General features: G+C 38.1%; 1 protein-coding gene across 1 annotated transcript; it reads left to right on the top strand.

The window, feature by feature from the left end:
- Positions 1-584: 584 nt before the first annotated feature.
- On the top strand, positions 585-17319 carry LOC114664820 (E3 ubiquitin-protein ligase RNF19B-like). The gene is made up of 2 exons (XM_028819105.2): positions 585-750; positions 15066-17319. Exons 1-2 carry the CDS (start codon positions 710-712, stop codon positions 15478-15480), a joined length of 456 nt encoding a protein of 151 aa, XP_028674938.1. The 5' UTR covers positions 585-709; the 3' UTR covers positions 15481-17319.
- Positions 17320-18492: the final 1173 nt, after the last annotated feature.

Raw genomic sequence — 18492 nt, 5'->3', positions numbered from 1 at the left:
CTGCAGGCTATGGACGTATATATGTACGTAAGTAGGATTCAGTTGGCGTTGGGAACCCATGTACCAAATCTCTTAAAGATGGGCCCATAAGTAACAAAGGCCGTTGGAAAGTTCAATATGGCGGCCGACAGTGGCGTCATACCACTGAAATAAGTATGTACATCGGTTTCGGTTAGCGCAGGGAAGCCGCCTATCAAATTTCGTGAAAATGGGGCCATAAATAAGAAAGTTTAAAATGGAGGACGTTGTCGACCATTATGACCGTTACGCGTAGAATTTCGAAATGAAACCTGCTTAACTTTTGTAAGTAAGCTGTAAGGAATGAGCCTGCCAAATTTCAGCCTTCTACCTACATGGGAAGTTGGAGAATTAGTGATCAGTGAGTCATCGAGGGCTCTGCCTTTTATTAGTATAGATATATCTATTATAATATATGTGTGTGTGTGTGTGAAGTTACTTTTATAAAATGAAGAACACTGAGACTATGAGACTAAAATCCAAAGATGTAGTTAGGTTTGTTTTATATTTTGCTTTGGTAGAGTTTCAAATCATCTTAGCACACAATACACCAAAAAAGCTGCTGAACTGTTAATTTTTTATTTATTTGTTCTTTTGCAGGCTAGAGGTGCAGGCAGATTTCCAGAAAGAAACCTTCCATAAAGACACTGTAAGTCTGAGTACCATCAGTGATAATGCAAGCACTCGTGCAATGGCAGGATCCATCATCAGCTCTTACAACCCTCACGAAAGGTAAGATGCTTTGTTGATTCTACCACCTAACACCTATGAAACAAAAGAGCGCACTAGAAACAAAAGACTATCCCTGGCACAATTCCAAAATTCAGTTTCATGAGATATTGAACCAATAATTTTGACTTAGTCAGCAGCAGCAATGACAATTAACGCTAGAATCTCTGAAGCCTATGAAAAAACTCGTAATCCCGGCACACCTTAAATTCCTTTGCACCTCTCCATCAGCGTCTTTTGTTTTGTAAATATGTCTATCAGCAGAAGCAGCAAGCAGCCCGCTATCCCATCCCTCTCTTGATGGAGTGCAACTCAGGCAAAACGTTCTCCCAGTTCAAGCCAAGGCTCCTTATCTGCGTGTGAGGTGCCTGGAGTTGTATAGGGTAAATAATACAGTATATCGTTATTTGGAATACATGCATTTCATGTGTGTTCCGTGTCTACAAAGATCTGGGTAAATGTAGGATGAAAGGAAATGCGAGGCAAGAAATGTTGAACATATACATAAAGTAGAAACGTTTTCCATGTTATACTAATAATGGTGTGAAGTGTATAATCTGTGAAGACTTCAGTCCAAATATCAAATTAACACGTGCATATTCAAGAATATTAACAAAGAAGATAAAAGCATTCGATTTGTAAGCTCAAGTGTCAATTGACAGGAAGTTGATAAGAGTCTGTAACATCCATCCATCCATTTTCCAACCCGCTGAATCCGAACACAGGGTCACGGGGGGTCTGCTGGAGCCAATCCCAGCCAACACAGGGCACAAGGCAGGAAACAATCCTGGGCAGGGTGCCAACCCACCGCAGGACACACACAAACACACCCACACACCAAGCACACACTAGGGCCAATTTAGAATCGCCAATCCACCTAACCTGCATGTCTTTGGACTGTGGGAGGAAACCGGAGCGCCCGGAGGAAACCCACGCAGACACGGGGAGAACATGCAAACTCCACGCAGGGAGGACCCGGGAATCGAACCCAGGTCCCCAGATCTCCCAACTGCGAGGCAGCAGCGCTACCCACTGTGCCACCGTGCCGCCCGAGTCTGTAACACCCGGTGTAAATTTTGGCTATTTGTAAATGTTAAAGCTTGTTTTTTATTATTCAGTTTTATTCTCTCAGTGACGTTCATGTGGTACAACAAACTCCCTTTCTGAGTTGATTTGTCTCCTTTCTTTTTACAAGAACAGCACTGTGACTGATGCCTGCTCAGAACTGTTTGTTGTACCGGCAATCAAAGATACGATGTCCCGTGACCACTATCAGACTGGACAAAGGCAGGACCGTAACAACAGACAGCTTCTTCACAGCGCTTTTGCCGGCTAATAGACTGCTGCACCACAACGCAAGTCTGCTTGGCACCATAAAGTAAAATGGAACTTCCACCTGCAGCTAAAGTAATTTCAGTACACGAGCAATTCGCCACCCTACTGTTTAGATCCAGCAGTGCCATGAATTTAACGTGGGCCAGGATTTTTTCTTAGGCTTCAGGGATTCTAGTGTTAATAGACTCTCCCAAGCTTTTCACTCTCATAGGCAGAGTAAGCCCATTAGCTCATAGGGAGAGAAAATACTTTGCTTTGACTAAATCCAAGGTTTTGATCATTAGCCACATACATACATTTTATAATCAATATAATAAGGTAGATATTAGCAACCAATAGATATGTAAATATTTGTTTTGATTAGTTTTTGTATTGGAAAATATACACATTTTAAAGTGCATATTCATTCATACTAGCACCTACTATAAGGAGTCAGTACAGGAATATGTTTTTCTGTCTCTTAACACTAGAATTACCAGAGCCTACGAAAAAACTCGTAGATCCGTCCCACCTTAAATCGCTTCACACTTCTCCATCAGCGTCTTTTGTCCTGTAAATGTGTTGATAAGCAGCAAGCAGCCTACTATCACATCCCCCACTGCCGCACAGTTTTCTCAGCTCAAATCTGTTTTCCTGTGTGTCAGTTGCTTGGAGTTGTATAGAGTGAGAAGTTAAGCAAAATGACACCTTTTATAAATACTATATCGTTATTTACCTTCCAGATCTAAACACTAGCGTGGTGTATGTGCCCAAAAAAAAGTCTAACTGCATTCTCATACCATTGCTCGCGTACTAAAGTGTCAGCAGGTATTTTTCGTGACATTACACGTGTAATTTGTGAGCATGCCTTTGACGATCAAACAGGAAGCTCTGCAGTTCACTTGTGACTTTGTGCTGTAGATCTGACGTCCTTTGTATGTAAGAGCCAGATCTACAGCGTAAAGTCACGAGTGCAGAGCTTCCCATGTACATATACAAAGTGCAGCGATGGCAAAAGTGCATTCTTGATCTGATGTAGAATCGTCGGCATGAGTTGAGTGAACCTCTGTTATAGCGTGTCTATGTGAAAACAGCAGTGTCAAATGCGTGGAGGGGGGCGCGGGGAGTTGGGAACGTGAACGAGCTGAGAGAATAACAGAATAGAAAAAAACAAAGCTAACATTTACAAGTATCATAAATTGCACCGGCTGTTACAGACTGGAATTAAATGTATGTTTTCATTCTAAAATAATAGGAATACGAGCAGCTCAGTTCTCAAAACGGACTCGCCCGGGATCGAACCCACGAAGCTTTGATTACAAGTCAGCAGCTGATAGCGTTGCGCTACCGAATATCTCATTCCAATTGCGTGTCAATGTCGCAGGTAAACGCGGGTTGTTTTTCTGCAGTTATATTTTTCAATAAAAGCGCATTTGTTCTGTTATATTTGTACCTTTTGTGAAAGTGTTTCTTTGATATTTGGAATTCAGGCTTCACACATTATACACTTCATGTCTACATTTTGTCAATTATTACTAAAACATGAAAAACGTTTCTGTTTTAACGATGTGTTTACATAGATCGTTGTAGACACGGAACACACATGAAATGCATGTGTTCCAAATAACGATATAGTATTTGTAAAAGGTGTCATTTTGCTTGACTTCTCACACTATACAACTCCAAGCTACTGACACACAGGTAAACAGATTTGAGCTGAGAAAACTGTGCGCCAGTGGAGGATGTGATAGTAGGCTACTTGCTGTTTGCTCCTTATCGACACATTTACAGGACAAAAGATGCTGATGGAGAAGTGTGAAGCGATTTAAGGTGGGACGGATCTACAAGTTTTTTCGTAGGCTCTGGTAATTCTAGTGCTAAATGTTCATTATCTAGGGCTTCTGATGCACTACCGCAAATCAGTCTGAAATCTCCAACACTTTATATTTACACTCTGAATTAAATTAGATAAATAAAAATTTTGCAAGCATTATGGTAAAGTGTGTCAATGTGATACTGTACAAAGCTTGTTTACAATATGATAAGAACACCCATAATAAGTGACACTGGCTCTTTTATAGTAATTAATGCACAGTTGGGCACTTAAATTGCACCAAACTGGCATTTCTGTATGCCTCCTGCTATTTTGGTAACTTTTCAATTTGAATACTATTTGGAAAAATACTAATGTTTACAGCCCTTGGAACATATTTGTTGTTTTGAAATGATGTTTGGATGTTTTATGCACATATGAAAAGCAGTTTTATTCTAAATACATGGTTTTGTTTTGATGTGTAAATAACATCTCTTAACACTAGAATCCCTGAACCCTAATAAAAAAGTTGTAATGCCAGGCCACCTTAAATTCCGTTGTACCTCTTCATCAGCATCTTTGTTTTTGCAAATGTGTCAATCCGCACTGGCAGCAAGCAGCCTGCTATCCAATCTCCCACTGACACAGCTAAAGTCAGACGCAAAATTCTCAGAGCTCGTCTGTTTATCTGGTTGTGAGGTGTCTGGAATTGTATAGGGTAATTAATATATCGTTATTTGGAATACATACATTTCATGTGCATTCCGTGTCTACAACAATCTGTGTAAATGTAGGATGACAGGAAATGCAAGGCAAGAAATGATGAACACATAACTAAAACTGAACCTTTTTTCATGTTATAGTAATAATTGACAAAATTTTGACGTGAAGTGTATAATGTGTGAAGACTAAAGTCGTAACATCAAATAAACACTTTCACAAAAGATATAACAAAATGAGTGCTCTTTTATTCAAGAATATAACTGGAGAAAAAGAAATTATGCAATTTACATATTGTTGTCAGTGTATAAAAACCAAAGCCCAGATATCAATCTATACAAATACTTGGCTGTGCGTTCAAGCCCAGATCCTCCCCGCATTTACTGTTTTGAGTAGTCAGCTGCTGTTATTATTACTATCTTATATATAAAAGTCTACACGTGGAAGTGTGTGTGTCTGTCCGGCCAAAAAGTGAAAGGTGGAGTCGGGGCAAGGGCTCTGCCTCTGAGGTGACAGAAAACTTGCTTAGCCGCTGATAACACAAGCGAAGCAAGCACGTCAGCAAAACAAACCCTCTGAAGAAAGACAAAGTCGCTTAGCCGCTAACATTGGCAAAACGGTATCCTTTTACTTTTCCTCCCGCCGCTAATACACAAGCAAGGTTGAGCACGTTGGCAAAATGAATCCTCTTAGGAGAGAGATGCCAGAGTAGTTCCTTTCAATTACCTGACATCTCTACATTTAAATTTTTTTCTGACGATTTCAATAGCTTCTAGGACCCTGGGCTTTTTACAGCACGGGCTTACACATCTAGTTACATAATAAAAGCATACATTTGATTTGAGTCTGTAATAGCCAGTGTAAAGTTTTGCTACTTGTAAAAGATATTGCTGAAGGGATATAAGCAAATGCAAAAACGCTGGTGAATCATGTCGTCTTGGTATCTTGTTGTTAACTTGAGTTTTTTTTTTTTTTGTTTGTTCAGTTTTATTCTTGAATAAAAGCACACTTGTTTCATTATACCTTTGCAAAAGTGTTTATTTTATATTTCAGTAACCACTTAAGTGACATCAAATCTATCTCTGCCTCTCTCACACATGCACACACTCATCTTTGCATGAAAACGGCATGTCATTTGAACATGAGTTGTCATTTGAACTTTTTTTTTTCCCCCAATCTTGCCCAATCTCTGCGTTTATGGTATATTGTACTGAGAATGCAGACAGACAGACTTCTTTTTGGGCGCATACACCATCTGCATGGCACTGCCAGATCTAAACACTAGTATGGAGAATTGCCCATGTATTGAAGTGACTTTAGATGGTGTTGGAAGTTGTCATCCCACTTTATTTATGGTGCCAAGCAGAGTTGTGTTGCAGTGCAGCAGTTTATTAGGTAGTGAAAGTTGTGTGTTGTTACGGTTCTACCTTTGTCCAGAAACGGCTTTATAACCATAGTCTCGGAAAGTCTTTCTCCTGTGGGATGACTGGGACCATTTCCTAAATAAGGAGTAGCATTGCACAAGTACTTTATCTCCAAATGTGACTCAATCCAAAACTTTATGCAAAATTTGTCAGGCTTGGTTGAGATGTTTTGCAAGAAAGGAGAACAGATCCTTGGTTGGAAGCAGGTGCTCATCAACAGTAATATGTTGCTCTAGGTTGTAACTCAAAACACAGTTCTCAACCAAACGTTGCCAGATTGCTTGTACACAAATAGTTCTGAGCAGGCATCAACCACAGCACAAACTGTGGTCATTGCTGCTCTTGTGAAAGTAATAGAGATAAACGCCATCAACTCAGAGAGGGAGAGGCAAGTTCTTTGTACCACGTGAACATCACTGACAGAATAAAACTGAATAAAAAAAAAAAAAGCGCTAACTTTTACAAGTAGCCAAAATTTGCATTGGGTGTTACATACTCAAATCAAATGTACAGTTCTGCTTGAAAGTTTGTGAACCCTTTAGAATTTTGTATATTTCTGCATAAATATGACCTAAAACATCGTCAGATTTTCACTCAAGTCCTAAATGTAGATAAAGAGAAACCAGGTAAACAAATGAGACAAAAATATTATACTTGGTCATTTATTTATTGAGGAAAATGATCGAATATTACATATTTTTGAGTGGCAAAAGCATGTGAACCTCTAGGATTAGCAGTTAGTTTGAAAGTGAAATTAGTGAAATCAGGTGTTGTTAATCAATGGGATGACAATCAGGTGTGAGTGGGCACCCTGTGTTATTTAAAGAACAGGGATCTATCAAAGTCTGCTATTCACAACACATGTTTGTGGAAGTGTATCATGGCACGAACAAAGGAGATTTCTGAGGACCTCAGAAAAAGAGTTGTTGATGCTCATCAGGCTGGAAAAGGTTACAAAACCATCTGTAAAGAGTTTGGACTCCACCAATCCACAGTCAGACAGATTGTGTACAAATGGAGGAAATTCAAGACCATTGTTACCCTCCCCAGGAGTGGTCGACCAACAAAGATCACTCCAAGAGTAAGGCGTGTAATAGTCGGCGAGGTCACAAAGGACCCCAGGGTAACTTCTAAGCAACTGAATGCCTCTCTCACATTGGCTAATGTTCATGTTCATGAGTCCACCACCAGGAGAACACTGAACAACAATGGTGTGCATGGCAGGGTTGCAAAGAGAAAGCCACTGTTCTCCAAAAAAAAAACATTGCTGCTCGTCTGCAGTTTGCTAAAGATCACGTGGACAAACCAGAAGGCTATTGGAAGAATGTTTTGTGGACGGATGAGACCAAAATAGAACTTTTTGGTTTAAATGAAAAGTGTTATGTTTGGAGAAAGGAAAACACTGCATAAGAACCTTATCCCATCTGTGAAACATGGTGATGGTAGTATCATGGTTTGGGCCTGTTTTGCTGCATTTGGGCCAGGACGGCTTGCCTTAATTGATGGAACAATGAATTCTGAATTATATCAGAGAATTCTAAAGGAAAATGTTAGGACATCTGTCCATGAACTGAATCTCAAGAGAAGATGGGTCATGCAGCAAGACAACGACCCTAAGCACACAAGTCGTTCCACCAAAGAATGGTTAAAGAAGAATAAAGTTAATGTTTTGGAATGGCAAAGTCAAAGTCATGACCTTAATCCAATCGAAATGTTGTGGAAGGACCTAAGGCGAACAGTTAATGTGAGGAAACCCACCAACATCCCAGAGTTGAAGCTGTTCTGTACGGAGGAATGGGCTAAAATTCCTCCAAGCCGGTGTGCAGGACTGATCAACAGTTACCAGAAACGTTTAGTTGCAGTTATTGCTGCAAAGGGGGGTCACACCAGATACTGAAATCAAAGGTTCACATACTTCTGCCACTCACAAATATGTAATATTCAGTCATTTTCCTTAATAAATAAATGACCAAGTATAATATTTTTGTCTCATTTGTTTAACTGGTTTCTCTTTATCTACTTTTAGGACTTGAGTGAAAATCTGACGATGTTTTAGGTCATATTTATGCAGAAATATACAAGATTCTAAAGGGTTCACAAACTTTCAACCACAACTGTATGTTTTTATTATATTATAGCAATAATAATAACAGCTCACTACTCAACATGCAGAGTGCCTGTACTCAAACCCGGAACCTTTTGGTTATAAGACGGCAGTTCTTACCTCTACACCATCCAAGAATACATTGGATATTTGGATAAAGTCTTCACACATTATGCACTTCACATCATTATTAGTATAACATGAAAAAAGTTTCTCTTTTAAGTATGTGTTCAGCATTTCTTGCCGCGCATTTCCCATCATCCTACATTTACACAGATCGTTGTAAACACGGAACACACATGAAATGCATGTGTTCCAAATAACAATAAATTATTTACCCTATACAACTTCAGGCACCTCACACCCAGATAAACACACATGAGCTCTGAGAATTTTGAGACTGACTTCAGCTTCAGTGGTGCGGGATGGGATAGCAGGCTGCTTGTGCTGATGGACACATTTGCAAAACAAAAAACACTGATGAAGAGATGCAAAGGAATTTAAGGTGGCCCAGGATTATAACTTTTTTCGTAGACTTCAGGGATTCTGGTGTTAACTTTTACACTAAGCTCCTGCATAACCAGATGCAGAGAAGCCTTACTTTCTATATTAAATTGTTAACATTGGTATTTTTGTAATTAAACTATAGACTACAAGTGTTACCTATTCATTTTTTAATTGTGAAATTCTGTAAGCATATTGTTCAATGACCTTTGTGGTAGAAATTTAACATCTTATTAAAGAAAGAAATCGGGTAAAATACCATAGAGGGAGCATTCTTCAAAATCAGTCTGTTACAGCATGGTCAGAATGATCAGAGAAACAAAGAATAGAGGTTAATATTATAAACTATTGAATTTACATACAGTATCAATCAGTGCATACATTTTACTCTGGTTGGTTCGTTGGTTTACACCCAAATTACTTCTTTAAAATAAAAGTCTTATATTCTGGTGGTTCTTATACCTTTTGAGTTGAGCCATCTCTCTTGAAATTTCTGTGCATATAACAACTGTCCATTCTGGTTGTTTTACAGGATATCTGCGTTTTTTTCTTAGCCATCTTTCAGTACATTGTGTTGTTCACTTTATATGGTTTCCTGATATCCCTGCAAAGGTTTCTGACATTTTTTAACCCTTTATGCTATTTTAAGATGACTGCAATGCTACCCCAAAATTATTCTTCCACACGTTCAAGTACTAAAGTAAAATTCCTTTAAAATATGTACAGCACTTTTTAAATAATATACGTAAAGAAAATATTTATACATTGTATACATAGCAAAAGAAAATAAAATGCACCTCATAATTATGATCTGTCATATTAATTTCTTCTGTAAAGTACTTATATGAAAGCTTAATTTAAAAAAAATAGTTTTCAACATTTATCTAACAAAAAAAATACTTTTTCACACATTAATTCAATTAATTGTTATTGCCAGTTAAACACAGGCACTTGCAGGTTTTAATCATTTTAAATCATTAACTGCACTACAGCTTTTTTCCTGTTCCTTTTTACCAGCTAGACAGTCCTAATTCTTGAGGTGCAATTGTAAGTATGGATTACCATTTTAATTATACAGTATTTTGTTTCTTACCAAAACGTATACTATATGACACATACAAATAAAAAACATTGAACAAACCTTTGAAAAGCTGCAAATCTATAAAATGTTCATGAGATGTTTATTAAAAAAATCCAATGCTAACATACTTGACAAGTTTACAAGTAAAATACACACATATTGCTGTTAAGGCAACAAGCCTATTGTTTTACTAATCAGCAAATTCAAATTCTTCATTATCTCGACTTTTTCTTTTTTAGAAAATTTAAGCTGCTGTACTTAACTACAAGCTTGCTTACTGTCTAAACTTAGATTAGCAGTATTCATGTTTAATTAAAGAACAAAATAAAAAGGTCTGAGTTCATTAAAGCATCTTTTCATGTCATTTGTCTATTGAACAGGATGACTCCTCAATTCCCTTTTCTCAGTTTATTATTCCATTTTCTTTAATATAAAGGCTAATATTCTGGTCCAACACAGATTTAAATTATCTGCAATAAGAATGTCATGTAGGTAATAGGGATCACTTCTTGCATTTTGGACTAGGCCTCTATTTATTTATATTTATTAAACATTCTTACTGTTTCATTTCATGGCCAGATACTCGCCCCATTCTTTGGAAAATGCCTATTTTGAAGCCAATGCCCAGTATGAGTGTCTGAGGGCAGTATTGACCAGTAAAATAACAGTGAATTGTATTTATGCATATCCTAATTATTCTGCTGTGAAGCATAACGTACTGGTGAGTTATATAGTTCTGCCAACAGCTTTGAATCCAAGATATTAGACTGTCCCAGAGGGCCAAAATAAAAGGTTATTATGAGTCTTTAAAGGTGCATGAATGTTATATGTTATGGTCCCTTGATGATTTATAAGTCAGAAAATATAATTGTTTCAGTGTTTTAAATAATGTTTGTATTAAATGTAAATTTTATGAAAAAAGTAATTAGCCCAAGTAGCAGTTCTCAAATTTTCATAAAAATCAGCACTGGAGACCATCTGCATGTTCATGTCTACAGTCGGCTTTTCGCAAACCACGGGTTCAACCAACCGCAGATCAAAAATATTTGGGAAAAAAATTTACAGAAAATTCCAAAAAACAAAACTTGAATTTGCCATGTGCGGAGCACCACACTGAGTATATGTGAACAAAGCGATATGCAGGAATGCCCTGTGGTACACCAGCGATTAGATACAGGTTTGAGCAGATGTGCTAGCCTTCCACTCTCGCCCCCAAGACACAGTAAGGGCCCATTTAAACTTGACATGTTAAGTTTGATGTCTTCTTGGCGCTCTGCCAGAGGCTGTGAGTGATTATGCAGTGCCATTCTGGGGACCTCACTAAACCATAAAATTGGTAGTAGTTATAAGTGGTGTGCACAGTGTGCAGGGAATTAATAATTCCAAGCTCAAAGGCTAAGAGGAAATATAAAGTGTTATTTTCCAATGAAAAAATAAAATCTTAGATGTTCTGAAAAGTGGCAGGCATTAAGCATTCACACAATAAAGCAGAAAGAAGATGAAATTTGTGGAATTGTTAGTGCTAGTTATAAGCAAATGCTACACCATCTTATATAAAAGACTCAAGTTTCAGCGGATTTTAGTGCAGAGTTTTGACTGTATAATTTATTAAATTTACATGTATTACCATACGTATTTCCACTAGAGGACTGGTTTTTTCACAGTCACTGGACAAGATTATAATCAGTATGCTGGTTGTGTTTGCAAGTGATACCAAGCTAGCTGGAGGGGCAGAAAATGTAGAATCGGCTAAATTGTTACAGAAGGACTTTGACAGTAGACTTTGGGTAGATTTGTTGCAGATGAAATTTAATATGAGTAAGTTTAGGTATTATATGTAGAAAGTAGAAATGTTAGATTTGAATACACAATGGGAGAATCATAGACACATGGAATAGATTACTAAGTAGTGCAGTGGAGAGTAGGAGTATGGATCTTCAAATCTCGATGATGTTTTGGAACATCTAGGCAAATAGAAAGGATAAGCTTGTTGGGCCGAATGGTCTGTTACCATTACAGCCATACTAAAGTTCTAATCGCGAACATAAAGTAGACGTTTTTATCCATACAGTCATGGCCGAAATTATTGGCACCCCTGGAATTTTCCCAGAAAATGCACCATTTCTCCCAGAAAATTGTTGCAATTACAAATGTTTTGGTATACACGTTTATTTCCTTTATGTGCATTGGAACAACACAAAAAAACAAAGAAAAAAAAGCTAAATCTGACATCATTTCACACAAAACTCAAAAACTAGGCTGGACAAAATTATTGGCACCCTCAACTTAATATTTGGTCACACGCCCTTTGGAAAAGAATAATTGAAATCAAGCGCTTACTATAACCATCAACAAGCTTGTTACACCTCTCAACTGGAATTTCCGACCGCTCTTCTTTTGCAAACTGCGCAAGGTCTCTCAGATTTGAAGGGCGCCTTCTGCCAACAGCAATTTTGTGATCTCTCCATAAGTGTTCAATCGGATTTAGATCCGGACTCATTGCTGGCCACTTCAGAACTCTCCAACGCTTTGTCTTCAACCATTTCTGGGTGCTTTTAGAGGTATGTTTGGGGTCATTGTCCTGCTGGAGCACCCATGACCTCTGACGCAGACCCAGCTTTCTGACACTGGGCCCTACATTGCGCCCCAATATCTTTTGGTAGTCTTCAGATTTCATGATGCCTTGCACACAGTCAAGGCATCCAGTACCAGAGGCAGAAAAACATTCCCAAAACATCTTAGAACCTCCACCATGTTTGACTGTAGGTACTGTGTTCTTTTCTTCGTAGGCCTCATTCCGTTTTCTGTAAACAGTAGAATGATGAGTTTTACCAAAAAGCTCTACCTTGGTCTCATCTGTCCGCAAGACGTTTGCCCAGAAGGATTTTGGCTTCCTCAAGTACATTTTGGCAAACTCCAGTCTGGCTTTTTTATGTTTCTGTGTCAGCAGTGGGGTCCTCCTGGCTCTCCTGCCATAGCGTTTCATTTCGTTCAGATTTTGACGGATAGTTCGATATGACACTGTTGCACCCTGAGTCTGCAGAACAGCTTGAATATGTTTTGAAGTTGATTGAGGCTGTTTATCCACCATTCGGACTATCCTTCGTTGCAGTCTTTTATTAATTTTTCTCTTCCGTCTACGTCCAGGGAGATCAGCTACAGTGCTATGTGTTGTGAACTTCTTGATTATGTTGCGCACAGTGGACAAAGGAACATGAAGATCTCTGGAGATGGACTTGTAGCCTTGAGATTGTTGATATTTTTCCACAATTTTTGTTCTCAAGTCCTCAGACGATTCTCTGTTCTTCTTTCTGTTCTCCATGCTTAGTGTGGCACACTCAGACACATAACAAAAAGGTTGAGTCAACTTTTCTCCATTTTAACTGGCTTCAGGTGTGATTGCTATATTGCCAACACCTGTTTCTTGCCACAGGTGAGTTCAAATGAGCATCATATGCTTGAAATAAAACGATTTACCCACAATTTTGAAAAGGTGCCAATAATTTTGTCCGGCCCATTTTTGGAGTTCTGTGTGACATGATGTCAGATTTGGCTTTTTTTTTTCTCTGTTTTTTTGTGTTGTTCCAATGCACATAAAGGAAATAAACATGTATATACAAAAACATTTGTAATTGCAACAATTTTCTGGGAGAAATGGTGCATTTTCTGGGAAAATTCCAGGGGTGCAGATAATTTCGGCCATGACTGTAGCCCGTTCTTTTGAAAAGATGAGAGATGTTGCTTTCACTTCTAAGGCTACAAGTTTCGGTACAGGCAGTCCCCAGGTTATGTACGAGATAGGGACTGTAGGTTTGTTCTTAAGTTGAATTTGTATGTAAGTAGGAACAGGTACATTATTTTAATAAATGCTATTGTTGACTGACTGTAACCAAGTGCTCTGCCAATGAATGATGGAGTTTCACCTCTCTCTGACCTTTTTATTATTTCTACTTTATTTTCCATGGTAATGGTTTTTCTCTTTACTGCATCACCAGCACTTGCATCAGATTTGTGTTTCAGAGACATTGTTGAAGGGGGAAAACAAAAGGTTAAGATGAGCTCTTCTGCACAGCACTGTACACGCTATCACAACAGGGAAGGCACCCCTCAGCATGTCTGGTGTACTGACGAGAGACAACTTCCTGCTTTGTACATAACAGTACAAGCAGGCTTGCTATTGAGAATGAATGGGGGGCGGTTCACCACCCGCCCACCACACAGTCACCTCCACTTGCATACAGTATGCTGGCTGCAGCGTCTGCCCACCAAGAATGAACAGGGTGCAGCCAAAGGCGGGTAGTGATTCGCCTACCACCGCCCACATTCAACAGGCAGCCACCCAAGGCACACTACAATGCTGCCCCCCACTGCCCCATTGACCCTCAATGGCCTCCATTCAGCCACAACCGGGTCACTGCTTGCAGCATCACCAGCCGCCCACCGAGAACGAACGGGGCAGCCTTTCGAGGGACACTGCCTGCTGTGACCCCGGGTCCCCGCTTGCCGCACACCCAACCGCCCGCTGAGAATGAATGGGGTGCAGCCCCCACAGCCTCATTCATCAACTGGAGCCGCCCGAGGGACACTACGCTGCGTGAGCAGAGAAATTGCCCCCCTCCAGCCATCACATACAGTGTCCCCAGGTCGAACATGACTGAGCAGCAGTTACTGAGCAACTTGTGTCGTGTCCCCCAGACAGATGAAGAAGCAGCTGCGGCCCCGTTCGTATGTCGGTTGTCCATAACTCGGGGACTACCTTTAATATCAAATAATGAATCTAGCATCTGCATAACCATCTTTAATGCTATTTTATTCCCTTTTTTCTAGGTATAAGTGATTTTAGTTTGCACATTAAAATTATTTGCTTTGAAAATTTAGAAGCTAGTGGCCTTATTTTAAGCATCATTTTTTCCATTTAGAATTTAAAATTTGATAGCTAAAAATGTTTTTAATGCGTGCATCCATCCCAGATTTTCTAGTAGGTGATAGCAATTATTTAGTACATGTTGAAGATGTGACATTATATTTTTTATAATATTAGCTCCATAAACCTTGATTTAAATTAAAATGCCTCATTCATGAAAGTTTTAATCCCCCTTTCGGTGACAGTTAACATTTCAGTACCTGTAATTCAACATGCCTTCACTACTGGTGCTGTTTAGCGGAGTTATTTTAATATTGTAGTTCTGCTCACATAAGATGGCTGTAAGCAAGACTGCTGACAACCATTTGTTTTATTGTTATTGACAGTTTCATCTGCCTTTGATTACAAAGTTAGTCTAATTGAATACAAACTTTTTTCAGTTAACTTGTGCATTCAGAATTCAACCTGAAGGATATCTTTGCTTTTCTTTTCAGAGACTGCACTAATCTGGAAATTCAAGTGGATATTGAGACAAAACCAAGCCATTTGCGGTTGGCTAGTGGAAGTAGCATTGAAGATCTGACACAGACCCGCCCATTACTTGCCATGGCTCTTAATGCAGGATTTGAACTAGGAGATGCTGGTTCTGCAGGAGGAATGGATCATGGCAAAGATTGCTCTATCCACCAACCTGGAGATGTTACTTTAGCACAACCTGAGAGCATCCGCAGTGACCTAGAGACCTCGGATACTCAATCAGATGATATTCCAGATCTTACTTCAGATGAATGTGATGTGACTTATCCCAGAGCATGCTGGAATACACTTCCCAGAGCACCTAAAATGTGCACCCCGACTCTGGACTGTCACAGTCTGCACAACTCTGAAAACAGTATTCTTTATCGGTGATACTCAAAAACCAAAATTTGCCTTTTGACTATCAATGTATGTACAGGCAGAGAGTAACCAAATTAAGAGACATCTTTACTTCTTTGAGCCTAAAACTGTAATCTGTCAGAAGGGTTATTCCTGTTTATATATTTAATGACTGACACATTTACAGTGTAGGTGTGTGAACTGAGTGTGAGTGTATAGGTAGTATCAAGCTGTTTTTTCGGGTGATTCCTCTAAGTTATTTTAGAGGAAATCCTGTCTGCATTTTTATTCTGACTATTTGATTTCAATAAGCAGTGTTGTTTTTGCATGACTGCATATCTTGACAACCAACTGTGTGTTTGAAGAACTGCTCCATCTGCCTGATCAGTATAAATGAAATGGCATGTAGTAGAGTGGTTAATCTACCGGAGAGGCTTCCCTTTAACCTGTATAACTTTGCTTTCATCCATGGAAGCATACATGTCATTATAAAGATCCTACTAAGTTCCTAAAAATTCACATTGTGTACAGATGTGATTGTAATTTAGGGAACAAAAATACAGCTAATAAAAGTGTTCTTCTAAGTTGAGGTAATGCAGGGAATACAGGGCTCATGCAGGCATATTGTAAAGTAAATGTGCATTATTGTGCAATTTAATCATTATAGGGTGTGTAGATAATATTGGCACCCCTGTTGTGATTGACATTAATATTTATTTTTTGTTTGTGTGCAGTTATTTCAACTACAGATGTCAGAGAAGCAGAATATATCCATATTTTGTTGAATAAAAAGATTATTATATGTATTTCTTAGATGACTTATGTTTTAAGCTTTATTATTTGCTACAGATCTACATGAGGAAGCCTTGCTTGAAAAGAATGTATTAAACAGCCATAATCTAGTGATGAGGTGTGTGTTGTGCTAGAGATGTCAAGGATAATTTACCAGGCCAAATGTTATGATTGCATTCTTGCAATCTAAAAATTAAAATCAGTTTACACAGAAACCCATTAGCTCAGCATGATTTATACGAAGAATGAAATTCAGTGATATCTTACTGAAAACACAGCAGCTTGCATATTCAATGGGTAAACCACACAAGTCCAAATGTCCCCAGCCTTCAACTACCCTGTCCCATGGACATTATCTGTTGATTCTAGACTGTGGCCTTTCCCATCTTGGGATATTTGCTGCACCGAAATATGAGAAAGAACTCTTTTGTATAAGGTAAATGAATGTATTCACATAGTGAAATGTTCTGTGTAAGGGGAAATTCAAATTTTATGTTAACATATTGGGATGTTATTTATGTCCTGGTGTTCAGTACACAAGGTATTAAACAAGAACTATTGGACATTTATGTTTTGGCAGTTTTGAGACCCTGAAGATGATGAATCCTTCATAATATTTCTCTCTTCAACTGCCTATAACTGCAGTCTTCAAAGAATAAAGTGCTATGAAAACATGGTCTATGAATATTTTCACCTTCTAAGATTGTTAGTAATAAAGTATTCTAGCATGTTTGCTCCATGTTGTTGTATATATTCATCTGCTATTCACTGAGGCCAAGGGCTTGAACGTACTTCATGTGCCTACCTCTCTGCGGATGTAATAGCACATTTCAAACCTGAAAGCAAATATGCTTAATGTGCTGTCAGGGCAACAGCACTTCTTGGTGCTTTAGTAGTGGGGTTGGTGTACAACTGTGTATTGATAACTGGGAAAAGTGCACAAAGACTTTTTGTCCTCACTCTAAATTGGATGATTGTTTTTATTGAAGGGAAAAATTGTTGGATATTGAGAAATATTGGTTAAGTTTGTTTAACTTTGCAACAAACAAGCTAATGCTAATAAACAAGTAATACAATATACATGATTGCAGTAGTGTTATGTGCATTAAACACACTTTCAGCCACCCAGACATCATTAAACACTTTAATGATGTACCTGATAGCTTCTTCTGTCTCCTGAAGGTGTTTGTCGACCTCAATCTCTGCCTTAAAATGCTTTGATGCCGCTTGTAGTATGCTTATAATTGGCAAGGTCATAAAAGATTTATCATATGCAGTTAAACTTATTTTATTTTCTGAATTAGGACTGAGGAAGTTAGTCTTCTGTCAATGTGTTGTTTCTGTTACACACTTGGGAAAGTTAAATATTAAAGAAAGAACTGTTTAAAAAAAAAAAAGAAAAAGTTTACACTTAGTTTTTATTGGTTCTTTTTATTATTCTAAATTATTTATTGTAATTGTAAAATAGTCAAAAGACCATAGCACTTGTAATTCTACTTTGTTCTTACCTAATCTTCACTTTTCTATGGTAAAACTTTGCTCTGCAAGGTGTTGGAGTCGAGCTGGCTTGTGTTACAACTCTTTTAACTAATAGTATGGAAGAATCTAAACTTTTCTTTACATTGGAAGCATTGCAAATATTACAACTTGTAATATGTGTACACATTTGCTGATAAATGGTGTCTTTGCAGCGGGTGCCACAAAAGAAAATATTTTAAAAATAATATAGCATGTTTTTCCTTATGTTGCAACAAATACATTTAACTTTCTTATATTTGAGGTGTACAGTGAATGTTTTTTTTTTTCTCAAGCTTTGCAATCTAGCAGCCCTTTCAAGAAAACTAAACATTATATTGAGTAGAACTGTGATACAGTAAGTGTAATTCTGATAATGTGGAATATATTATGCCATTCTCATTATTGTCCTTTTTTTTACATTTTCATTGGCATCTTCTGTAAATCCATTTCATAATTTAACTATGATCTCTCATAAGAAAAAAAATGTCAGGTTGCCATCATTTCCTGTTTTGCTTGATTTGAATTTGCAGCATTTGTCAGAAATTTGACATAATCACATCCTGTGCCCTATTATTCATGGTACAAATAAAACATGAAAATAAATATTAAAAGAAAGTATTGAGGTACATACATGTTTTAAACTAATGAGAGTGGCATTATGGAAGAAGTTAGTCCAGTAGTTTTGACTTCCCAGCACCAAGCACTGTACTACCATGCTAAACAAAATTCAGTAAA

This window comes from Erpetoichthys calabaricus, chromosome 14 (assembly GCF_900747795.2).
Source record: "Erpetoichthys calabaricus chromosome 14, fErpCal1.3, whole genome shotgun sequence".
NCBI lineage: Eukaryota > Metazoa > Chordata > Cladistia > Polypteriformes > Polypteridae > Erpetoichthys > Erpetoichthys calabaricus.
The sequence above is the reverse complement of the archived record's forward strand: the minus strand, read 5'-3'. Positions and strand labels throughout refer to the sequence as shown.

Coding starts and splice junctions, on each gene's coding strand:
- LOC114664820 (XM_028819105.2), top strand. CDS start 710: ATGGCAGGATCCATCATCAGCTCTTACAACCCTCACGAAAG. Junction 751..15,065: donor TCTTACAACCCTCACGAAAG/GTAAGATGCTTT, acceptor TTTTCTTTTCAG/AGACTGCACTAATCTGGAAA.